We start from the raw sequence: 12,521 nt of genomic DNA on the forward strand, positions 1-12,521 counted from the left end.
ACAGTTAAAGAGCAAAAGAGGCACATGGTAAGGTGTAGAAAAACCTAAAAAAAAACACATCCACACGGGAAGTGAACCACCTCCCAACCCGCCTGCGTGCTCACGTGATGCCGTCTGTGCGCGTTGCATGTGGATACAGGAGGTGGCTTTTGGCGTCACACTTGCACGCCGAAAGCACTGAAAGAGCGGCGCTTTTTGACCAGTTTGGACAGAGAACGGGCTGAAACAGAAGGAAGTTGAAGCTGAAATGACCCGTTTATCCCCACAGCGCCCCCTGGAGCCCGTCAGTTAAGCGGGGAAGGATCAGGGATACGTGTCTGCGCTCTCCTCTGTGCCTCGGTGATGTGCGAAGATGGACCGGATTACAGCTGAGTCATAATTAACTGCGAGCTGAGAGAGCGGGCAGCAAGAAAAGATGACATTCAGTGAGCTGTGCAGAATCTGAATCACACAAAAGGTCTCAGTGTGAACATGGCGAGCCTGTGATCGTGTGTGATCGTGGTCCGGTTTTCTCAGTCCTCTCCTCTGCTTTTCTCTTGCATAATCTCTACTTTGTATCCTTTCCCTTCCTGCCAGCTGCCACCCAGGAGAGCGGCGCTCATTAACCTCCAGCTCTGCACTCGGCACGCTTTAAACACACAAAAAATAAAGACATCACATCATCGTCTAAACTCTTCACGTCAAATCAATTTTCTGATGAAGTTACGATGCCACAAAATTTAACTCGTTCCCCATTTCTGTCCACATCCTGAAGGAAACGTGTACATCATTACTTCTGTTCCTTTTTAACGGATGCTGCGCAGTGATGTTTGTTAATGTTGCTGCATCCTGAGGCCTCAACACATAATGATTACTCTGCTGCCTCGTTACTCCTGATAGCCTCATTGCAGTTTGCAGAGCGAATGAATAAAGTGCAGTTTTGTTCAAAAAAATTGAAGCTCATTTGCAAATTCTTTTCAAGTTTACTCTTTAAACATGTTTTGTCCTGTACGCTAAATGTGGCAGACTGAACCTGCTTCACACCATCAGAAATAACCACGAGTGCTGATGACTGTTATCATTCAGCACTATTATAGCGCGTTATAAGGGTGTTCATAATGTGTTGTAAAGCATTATAGACATGAGCTTCATAGAAAGTCTTACTGCGACTTGCAGAGACATAAAAAGACATATTGCCTCCTGGTTTGCTGTCTCTGCAGCCACACTCCCTCTGTGCTCGCCTCCTCCCCCCTCGCCTCCTCCCCATCCTTCTCAGGTTTCACTTCTTGAGGCACTGTGTTCTTGACCTCCATCTCTCCATCTGCCACTTTCTCTTTCTGGACAAGTTAATAAGATGACAAACAGGTTACCCCCTGGGGCTGCAGCAGTCTGCCAGGCAGCAGCGGTCAGACAGACATGTACTGACACACGGAGAACAACTCAGTCTTTTAATTAGTACCTTCAAGCTCCTAACCAGCATTCGGACGTACACAGGTGCAGAGCGGAGGAGACGGGCGTTGATATATAAAGAGGATGTAGAGATTGTTCATCACCTTGCCCTTGGGGAGATCCATTAAGCAAGTTGCTGCTTCTGGCAGCTGTAATTAGGTGCGTTGGAAAGGAGATTGTCAATACTCGGCTCTCCACTGGAGACAGGACAGCAGAGCCCACGTCGAGTCAACAGCTCCTCGTCTGAAAGGACGACTCCAAGGTCGTTTTCCGAGGGTGAGGTTTGCACTGCTGGAGGGGCCGGAGTCTGCTGAAGTGCAGCGACAGTCAATGATGGAGCGACGTTTTGTCTTGAGAGCCAACACGAGACTTGTTGAAATGCAAAGTCATTCGGCAAGACAAACTGGCCATCAGCGCTCACTGAGAGTGCACACGAGTGTGTGAAGGGAGCGGGGGACAGAATACAATTAAGAATAAATAATGCAGAACGTCTATAATCAGAGGGACAGATACACGGGCGCAGGAGCATCAAGCAATTTGCTCCCCATTGTTATAACGATTGTAATTAAAAAGACGACTGAGAGTGGCGTTGGGACACAACATCACTCAGCAGGACTGGTCCTTTCTGTCTTTGTCTTCTCATCAGAGACCGATAGAATAACATCACTCTGTCTTTGCTGAGGCTTTCAGTGCGTTTTCTGTCAGCCCGTTCTCGTTCCTAACTCGTCAAATAGTGCCGCTCTGTCAGTGCTTTTGGAGTGCGACGCCAAAACCTACCCTCAGCGTCAGATCAGACCCGGTGGCATAGTTATTAAACACTGGCGAACACCGGGGAAAAAGCAAGACTGTAATTAATTAAAGAGCTAAAATAACAGTACTCATTAAAAGCAGGAACTGAGGAAATGCTACCATAAATGAGGAAACACCAGAGGCACGATAAAACCAACAGATAAAAAAAAATTAAAATAATATTAATTATAAGTAAAATAAAGAAATAAATACAATACTCTGTATAGTTGATAAATAAATAACAAAAAAGATAACAACAAAAAAAAGATCAAAATGTTAAAAATAATATCTACTAAAATAGACGAAAATGTATAAATAAACAGTCACTAACTAAATAGGTAAAATTCAATTATAAGCCAAACTAAAAAAGGTAGGTCTTCAGTTTTCTTAAAAAAAAAAAAAATCAACCCTGAGATGCATGATGAAAGATAAATTATAATGCATTATAAGTATGCTTGTAATGTGTCATAATGCATTATTGATATGAGCTTCATAGAAAGTGATGCTGGGGTTATTAAAATTGAGGAGCGGTCACGCCCCCTCAGTCGGCCGTGACGCGCAGGAATTCTTGTAATCTGGTATGATGTAACGGGAGATAAAAGGAACGGTGTTTGAATTAAATGCAAATGAAAGAGAATATGCTATCTGACTTGAAATTGGCACCCGACCGGGCTGAGCTCTAAAGAGGGAAGCGGCTTAATAATGCATGCGCCAATCACAGGCGGCGGTGAAATCATTACTGGCCACAGACGTGGCAGCGGGCAAGGTCAAAAGCAGCTGGTTATTACCACAGCTATATTATTTATAAGAGTGATTTTCACATCAAGTGGTCTTCTCTGAGCCGCAGCTGCTGCCCCAGACCTCCCACACAGCCGGAGGGGAGCTAATGGGCCAATCAGCACAGTCGTGCAGGGAGCCGGCCCGCCACGCCGGGAAGCAACAAGCGAGCGGGCGGGAGGGAAAGCCATCCGCTCCTCAGATAACCCCTGTGGCGATGCTGCTACACGCCAACCGCGCCGCTTTAAAACAGCCAAGATGTATGAAAAAATTAAAACAAAAGTGGAAGATTTTGTTTTTCAGCGTATAGCTTTGAAACCTGGATCATCATCACTTTTCTTGAGGAGCGAATCGCTTTGATTTCTCACGGAAACATCGAGAAAAAGGCGACGAGCAACAAACACGTTCTGCAAATTGCAAGAAATTTTTTTTCAAAAATTTGTTATGTTTTCATGAGCTAGGTACGATAAACAGTAAAATATATGGAAAATTATTATTTATTATTTGTTTGTTTCATTTTTTTAGGTAATTATCTTGTACTTATAATAATTTCTTGCTTAAACAGATTTAAGGATATTTGGATTTTAGAATGTTTCTATGATTTTGGGAAATTTCTAGGATTTAAAAGTATTTCTAGGATTTAAAGACATTTAACAGATTTTAGGATATTTAACAGATTTTAGGATATTTGGATTTTAGAATGTTTCTATGATTTTAGCACATTTCTAGGATTTTGGGATGTTTGTAGGATTTTAGGAAATAAGCGCATTTCTTTGGTTTTACTGGATGCAAACACACTAAATCTGCATCATGGTGCAGTTATTTAAAGTGACGGAGCACATTTGTGTTAACGTAACCACAAGATTTTGCAATAAATCACGTATGTCAAGCAGGATATTTAGAAGATCAAATGTTGGAAACAGTAAACCAAAGCATAAAAAGTTTTCTCTGCTCCTGCGTTACTGTCAGCAGAAGTCACGCTGCTGTAAACTGCATTTTCTAAAAGATATTTGCTCTTGAAGGCAGTTATCGTCTGTGAGATCATCCTCGGAGAAACACAACACTCACTCTGACTGGTTCATTGCCACACTGGGTAAGACCGGTCTAATACAATCTTGGTTGCGTCAAATCTTTGCGTGTGTCTCTGAGCAATATCAGTTTTAAGGCATGTCAGATTTGTAATAAATTCCTGGTGAACAGAACGTCTGATATGGAAACTGGGAATAAAACTGAAGCAGAAAAACATCATCAAGTTGCATCATCCGTCTGCAGCGCTCCAGTAACAGACTGATTTAGCTGCCTGGCTCGTGAGTTATTTCCTAACCTGGTGACTGTTTCTGAAACGACGCACAGACGAAGTGTGCCGAAACGTGTTTCACAAGCTTTTCTTTTCAAAATCATCAGTCCATTTAGTGAGCCTGTGTTCTGTAAGCAAGCACCTGCGCTCATTTACTCAGGTTTTCACTTTTCACCCTTCAGCCGTCTGTACGCCAAAGCAGAACGAATCATTAACCCTTTAGGGCCCGCTTTAATATTACACATGCTCGTATCGCTCCGCGAACAAACTGCGCTTCTCAAAATCAAGCTTTAAAAATATCATACAATAATATTATTTACTACTTTCATTTAGCATTTTTTGTCTGTCAGTTAAATAATTATTAATTTTCAGAATTTTAACACTTTAAATGCCGGGTTTTTGTCATGATGCCACTATGTTTTTAGATGGAAAAAAAGTGAATTATTTTCAATAAATAACATGCTACATGTAGATTGTTTTTTATTTCTATTTTGTGCTGCTGACAGTCTGGGATATGTCAGTGTGTGAGTGTAGCTGCTGACAGTCTGGGATATGTCAGTGTGTGAGTGTAGCTGCTGACAGTCTGGGATATGTCAGTGTGTGAGTGTAGCTGCTGACAGTCTGGGATATGTCAGTGATCAGCAGCTACATTGACTGTGACAGGTCACCTAGTGGAAATAGCATGTATTTCCTCCATATGCCAAATATGGTCAAAATGACCTCATCAGGTGGAAAATAGTCAAAATGACAAATTCAGAGTCAAAAGCCCAGAATGACACCCAGAAATAATACAAGTCATGCTGAGCTGGAAACTCACAGATTAAACGAAAAATACACAATCTGTGCGAAACATTCCCTGAGGGTTAAACATAGACATAATATACAAAAAGACGAGCGCTTGTAAAAATGTACATAGTCGAGATTCACCTGCAGGTGCCACCTCAGTGATTTGATAATTATTGACTATGAAGTCAAAGTTTAATTAGCAGAAAAAGAGAAAAACTTAAAAATCTCTTTTTTAAGACTGAAGACATAAGTTGCATACAGCCAAAATAAAAAATACAAAAGCTTAATATGTAACTCTAAAACAAGCAAAATATAATATGAAAATTTGACTACTACAAAAAATAAAAGAAAAAAGTACATTAATATTTGCCACAAGTGAACCACAGAAACAAGAAAAACTGCAACTACAAACAATTAAAAGGCTGAAAAAGCTGGAATACAATAGTTTGTGATGTTTTAATTTGTCGTGAAAACAGTGTGATTGAGTTTAAAGGCCACCGTGTTTGAGCAGGGGTCACGTGTGCAGCGCACACACGTGACGTTAACGTAAAGATGTAAGTGATCTGCAGCCTGACTCATCAGAAATCAGCAGCGCAGGTAAAAAAAGTAAAAGAACCAGAGAAATAACGGCAGAAAACAGTGTGAAGAAGCACCCGGTATGACGGGTGCAGCTGACTGTGGTTTTTAGAGATTAGAGCGTGTGGAAATATTTCCCTCCCAAAACTTCCAAAGCCACTCCTCGGCACGCTGTCGCCGCTCCCCGAATCTGTCTTCCAAACCGCTCACATCTGAGCGTCCGTCTCCGTCCTGTCTGCCGCTGCGTCTTTGTAAAGTCCTCTGTTTCGGGGCAGAGGGCTGCACTGCTGAAGCCTCAGATAAGGCGTCCAGATAAAGGCGGGCTGAGATAACCATCCTGCCGCCTCCGCCGCTCTGCAGCATCAGCTATCCGAACGTTATCGGGCCGCACAGGCCTCCCTCCTTCAATCTCCGTCCTTCTGTTCGACCGCGGGGCACCTTTTCTCTTTTCTTTCGCTCCCTTATTTGACCCTGTCTTTCTGTCTCACCCCCTGTGTCCGTCTCCTCCGCCGCCGCGCAATCACCAGAACGCCGGCGTAGATCCGTATCGACTTATCGGAGGGCCAAAAATGGCCGAAGGGGGAATGAGGCTAATTAAATGGATAGGAGAATAAATGTTGGTCTGTGTGGTGTGTTTAGCTGTTGCATGCTCGTGTCCGTGTGTCCGTGTGTGTGTGTGTGTGCGCGTGTGTGTGTGGAGAATCGCGATGATAATGGAGCAGATTTCGGATGGATCGCTGCGCAGAGTGAAAGGTATCTGTAACCAACAACAACGGATCTGACCTTGAAGGAAGGAGAAATTTGTGAGGAAATTTACTTATTAGTGTAGCTGCTGTGTGTGTGTGTGTGTGTGTGTGTGTGTGTGTGTGTGTGTGTGTAAAACGTAGAGCGTGCTTTTATACGCAGCTTGCCGTTTGGAAAGTTATTCCACATATTGCGACTGTCATTCCATATATTTGAACTTGTGTTATGTACATGTACTAACTCCTAACCTGTATATTCAAGGTTCCTTCCATATATTACAACTCTCACTCTACATATTCAGACTTTCACTCTATATATTCAAGGTTAAGTCCATATATTTAAATAATTTTGACTCTCACTATATATACATTGATGGTTTATTCAACATTAAAACTTTTATTCTGTATATTCCAAGTTTCATCCTATATGTTCAAGGTTCATTTCATATATATAAACTTTCGTTCTATATATTCTGACTCTAATTTTATACATTAAGAGTTTATTCCATATACTCAAACTTTTATTCTACATATTCCGATTTGCACTATATATATTAATGGTTTATTCAATATTAGAACTTTTATTCTGCATATTTCAACTTTCATTCTATATATTCAAGGTTTTTTCCATATATTGAAACTGTTATTGTGTTTATTGTATTGTGTGTCTATATATTCACGGTTAATTCTATGTATCAAAATTACACACACACACACACACACACACATATAGATAGATAGATAGATAGATAACTGAATATAGATATTTAGATATATATAATATAATATAATCTGACTTTCTCTCCATGTATTCAGCTTTCATTTCATATATTTCGACTTTCATCCCACAGACTCAAATTTTACATATAGAATATATATGTAGGCCCATGTAAGAATTTCCTAAACCGAATGCCATATATATCTTTATATACACACTCACACACACACACTCACACACACACAGTGGAATATGAACTTACCTCTATGTCTGTTGGTGGTTTTGTCAAACATTAGCATCGCATCTTCTACCTGAAGGAAGAAAATAAAAACAATCATTAGACTTTGATTATGAAACGCACACACAGTACAAAAAAAAAAAGAAACTTTGCTGCTTTGTGGGCAAATCATTAAATCAATGAGCAACTAAACCAGACATGGCCCAAAACTCAAAAAGTTTCAAGAAAATTACTTGAAAATAAGCATATATAAATAAATAAAAATACAAAACACACAAGAAAATGTGCAGCATGTATTCTATATATTTTATTTATTTATTTATTTTCTATAACTATTATTTCTTTCCAATTATCACAGTGTAGAATATGTCAATACTGAGCAACACTTTTTTTTTTAAACCAGCAAGTTTTCTGAAAGTAAAAATATGTTGCGGTGTTCCACAGGGCAGTTAACTGGGTCAACTTTCGTTTTAAATCTTTATAAATTATTTACCGTATGTTGTTGCAAATTTGATAAATTTAATGTTTAATGTTAACACTACACGCACTCGTATCACTTTGCACACAAAATGCACTTTTCAAAATCAGGCTTTAACAATATTATACATCAATATGATTTTCTCAAACATGTATTATTTTTTCAGAATTTTTTCAACCCTTAAATGCCAGGGTCTTTGTTATGATGCCACTGTGTTTTTAGACAGAAAAAAATGAATATTTCTGAATACACTACAGAGAAAGTAGTTTTTTTTATCTCTTCTTTTTTTATCACTGGCTCATCGTGGGATCACTCCAACCTGGATCACAGCAGCAAAGTCACAAAAAACAACAGCTTTTTACTTTGTTTTTCCCTGCGACCAAACAGAAAAGCCTCAGTCCCACCAGATCTGCCACGGAAAACACAATGATTGATTGCAGTAGATGATGAATATCTGAAAACACCTGGAATGAAAATCGCCTGGAAAATAGTCTGGCCCGAACATGCCTACGATTTAATGAATGCAATCTCTGTCATCTCTGTCAAAGCTGGCAGCTCTGACTCACAGCCACAGCTGGAGTTTCAGACGCGTGACATCGACTGGAGAAATTAACTGTCAGTCCACTCCACTGAATTACAAATTCTGAATTTTTCAGCGCAGATTAGACACTTTCGTCGAGATGAATGACAGCCTGAAGTGGGCCCGAGTCTGCGGCACAGAACGAAACCTGCCCGCTTTCCCTCCTCTGATACGGATAATGTTAGAAAAAACATCCATATTGTGAGTTTGTGAGAGACAGAAATGTGGAGGGCAGAGACACACGGGTGGATTGTGGCTCCGAAGGCACGACAGCGCTGTTGCACGTCGGCCGCAGCCCGGGAAATGTTCATATTCCCAGTGACTGATGCCAAATCTTTGTGTGTGCACAAAGGCAGAACAAAAGAGCTTTATTAGTCGGAGCGTGAATTCAAAAAGTAGAAGTGGGATGCGAGACGCGAGTCAACAGGCGGGCTCCAGCTCTCGCACAGAGGAGGGTAAACGAAAACAAAGATGCGGAGCGACGCAGGGCGAGGGATGACGCGCTGACGGGAGGGAGACGCATCACATCGCCTCTCTGCTCTCCGTCTGCCTCGTGCTGTTGCTCTGATTTGAAAGAGTTTGATGATCAGAAGGCTCACGTCTCACGGGTGGTCTGTCTCAAGAGAAAGTGTCTGAAATCATAAAGCAAATATATAAAACGACGGAGGCAGAAAAATCCTCCGACTGAGAGCTAGAAGGAATTTCTCAACGTCAGGGACACGCAGCCTGCTTTGCCTGGGGGACACTTTTGTAAAAAACAGGAGTTCAGGGGCCAAATGCAGCAGGACCATATATGTTCTAGGATGTTAGGACACATCCGAGTTTTAACGACATTCTCAGGATTTTTGAATATTTCTAGGACTTTAAGGACATTCTTCTGATTTTAGGACATTTCTCAGAATTTAGGATGTTTATTGGATTTTAGGACATCTCTAGGATTTTAAGACATTTCTTAGATTTAAGAGCATTTCAAGCATTTTAGGACAGTTCTTGGATTTTTGGACATTTCTCAGATTTTGGAATGTTTCTCAGATTTTAAGACATTTGCAGGATGTTTTTAGGATATTTCTAGGACTTTAAGGACATTCTTTTTTTTATTAGGACGTTTCTTGGATATGAGGATATTTCTAGCGTTTGAGGACATTTTTAAGAATTTAGGACGTTTCTCAGATTTTGGGACGTTTCTCCAATTTTAGGACATTTCTGGGATGATTTCTGGGACTTGAGGGCCATTTGCCAGATTTAAGGATGTTTCGAGGATATGAGGACATTTTTTAGGATTTTAGGATATTTCTCAAAATTCTGAACAATTTTCTGAGTTTAGGACAATTAGGAGAATTATAGGATGTTTGTAGGATTATACAACATTTCTAGGACTTTAAGGACATTCTTCTGATTTTAAGACTTTTTTTAGGATATGAGGACATTTCTAGGATGTTTCTTAGATTTTTGAACATTTGTAGGACATTAAGGACATTCCTTGGATTTTGGGATTTTAGGACATTTGTAGGATTTTAGGACATTAGGGTCTTAACCTCTGTCTGGGGGTGTGGGGGATCCTCCAATGACATCTTATGGATACTAAAAGTACAAAAATAATTCCCAGTGTCAATCATTTTTTATTGTGGATTAGAAAATGTTAGGGGGGTCAGATTTGGCCCGCAGGCCATATGTTGAGTATCACTGCTGCATATGGATCCACCTTTTCTAAAACGCTGCATCATTTCCGTGGAAACCTTGTGTCAGCTGCCACTAGCACGGGTTATTAGCCAATATCTGTAAATATGAAATGACGAGATAAGAGCGCGGCAGATAAGGAAAAACCCACTGAGCCTTTGAGAAACAGCCTATCTAAACTTCCCATGCCTCTGCTTACTGCTTTATCCCAGTCCTCCTCTGAAGAGGAACTTTTCTTAAATGCCAGCTTTATTTCAACCAAGACGGGCTACGGTGATAAGAGTTCTCTTTTAAAGGGGTCCTGGGTATCACCTACTGAAAGAAAATAGTCCCGAGCTTTTCAGTCGCCAGCCGATACTCCAGGAGGTGGTTTTCAAACCGCAGTTTTACTCACTTCTTAAAATCCTTAGTAATGGAGCTCAAAAATCTTCACACAGACGTTTGGTGTTAAATCAGTCCAGACACTAAAAGAAAATGTTGGCGTTGAACATTTCAGCAACAAATGCTTTATGTCACATTTGCACGTTTCATATGCGTCTTATCAACAAAAGTGATAAAGTTTATCATCCAGGAGACACGGGAGCAAAGCTGCAGACCGCTGATCCAGACCAGCAACAAAACCGAGCTGTTTGCTGCTGAACTGGAAACAGAAAAAGCCACCAGCCCACCAAACTTTACTGAACACTGTGACGACACATTTACATTTGTAAAAAAATGAAATGTCATTGAGAGGAGATATTGATGTCTTGTATCTGGCATGGCAACCCTTTATAAAGTATTATAAGTATTTCAATGAGACAAACCCACGACCGATTATTAATGACACTGTAATCACTATGATGACTTCTCTGACATCCCTTTGTCAAAGTTTATTGACTTATTTTTATTCTTATTATCTTATTATATTATAGTCTTATTTTTTTATTTTTCTTTTATTTATTATTATTATTATTATTATTAATTTTACTAAATTGTTTTGCTTTGCTTGTTTGTCTGGGGTTTTCTTACTGAATGTGTATACATGAATGTGAATATGCTATTTGCACTTAAGATTTGTTGTGGTTTTTTGGATTTGTTCAGAAGAAAATGTTGTGTGGGTATTCTAAAAAAAAAACAATAAACAAAACTAAAATAAAGATGTTTCACCTTTGCAGACAATAAAGCTCTAATCTACTCACTGGCACGTTAATAAAAATAAATGATTGAATAATAACAATAATAATAATTAAATGTATTTAGAGCACTTTTCATACATGGGATGCAGCTCAAAGTGCGTCACAATAAAAAAACAACACAAAAAAACAAGATTAGACAATCAAAATATATATATTCAGAATTATTATACTTATATATTTTTACACATCTTTCCTTGGTTGTTTCTTGTACTTTTCTTTTTTGACATTTGTGTGTGTGTGATTTTTTTTTTGTTGTTGTTTGTTTCGGTAATTTTCTTTTCACTAATTTCGTGCTAATTTTTGGGTTGTTTCTTCTTTAATTACTAATTGCCTTCTTCTCGTGTTTGAGAGGAATCAGGAAATCAAGAGCTTATCAATAATCGAAACAATTTTAAATAAAAGCATGACTGTGTTTTAATCGATTTTAATTAAAATACATTGGATGGATACGTTTTTTATCTTCTTGGTCACACAGGAGCGGCCGTACCTTTGCAATGTTTCTTAAATGTTCCTTAAATGACCCAGACTGCTACTCTACACAAAACAAAGAGATAAAACTGCTTCATTTCAAATCTAGCAGACTGAGTTTGTTCCACAGAAGCCTGAAACTGAGCCCGATCCTTCCTGAGTCCTCTTGGAGGACCAGTTGCACCTGACTGTCTCCCTGTGCAGCTGCCAACCCCGAGAGACTTTCTGCCGAAAACAAGCTATTCTCCGGGGAGAGCCCGGCTTATCCCAGCTGTCAGTCACCATTATAGCTGCGATGAAGAGCACAACAGCAGGTGCAGAGGAGAAGCTCTCAGCTCCACATCGGCGCCAACACACATCAGAACCTGGATCAGCCGTCAGAGCGCCGCCTCTTTGCAGCAGTCGAAGGTTCAGAATGTGATAAGAATATAGAAACCGTGTAAATATCCACAACAATGTCACTTAATATGTACAACAATCAGCAATTCCTGGTTCTAAAAACGTTCAGAGAATGCTACAATGCAACCAATGCATCGTCAGGTTTTCAGTTTCCTATCAGTTTCTAGAACATTCTTCTTTAAGTTAAGATCAAATTCTCTATAAACATCAAAATGTTTTTTATTGTTAACATATCACATTACACTTTCATAAAAAACTGTTCTGTAATCTCAGGCCGCAGTAACATTTCCTGAATGTTGCTTTGAAAATGTCACCAAAACATCCTCACAACGTTGCAGCATTTAATCTTGTTAAAGTCTTAAAACGTTCTTTGGACATTAGATTGAAACGTT

The 12,521-nt window shown here is 39.8% G+C and overlaps 1 protein-coding gene across 8 annotated transcripts in view; it reads right to left on the reverse strand.

The window, feature by feature from the left end:
- Positions 1-12,521, reverse strand: part of LOC121943362 (RNA-binding protein Musashi homolog 2-like) — a 133,689-nt gene that overhangs the window by 49,204 nt on the left and 71,964 nt on the right. For all 8 annotated transcript variants that reach the window (XM_088078479.1, XM_088078474.1, XM_088078476.1 and 5 more), the window contains exon 7: positions 7,377-7,425. In XM_088078479.1, the coding sequence (XP_087934605.1) occupies positions 7,377-7,425 (49 nt within the window). The remainder of the gene's footprint in view (positions 1-7,376; positions 7,426-12,521) is intronic.

The sequence above is a fragment of the Plectropomus leopardus genome, chromosome 6 (genome assembly GCF_026936395.1).
Source record: "Plectropomus leopardus strain MGB_pleo_1.0 chromosome 6, ASM2693639v1, whole genome shotgun sequence".
Taxonomy (NCBI): Eukaryota; Metazoa; Chordata; class Actinopteri; order Perciformes; family Serranidae; genus Plectropomus; species Plectropomus leopardus.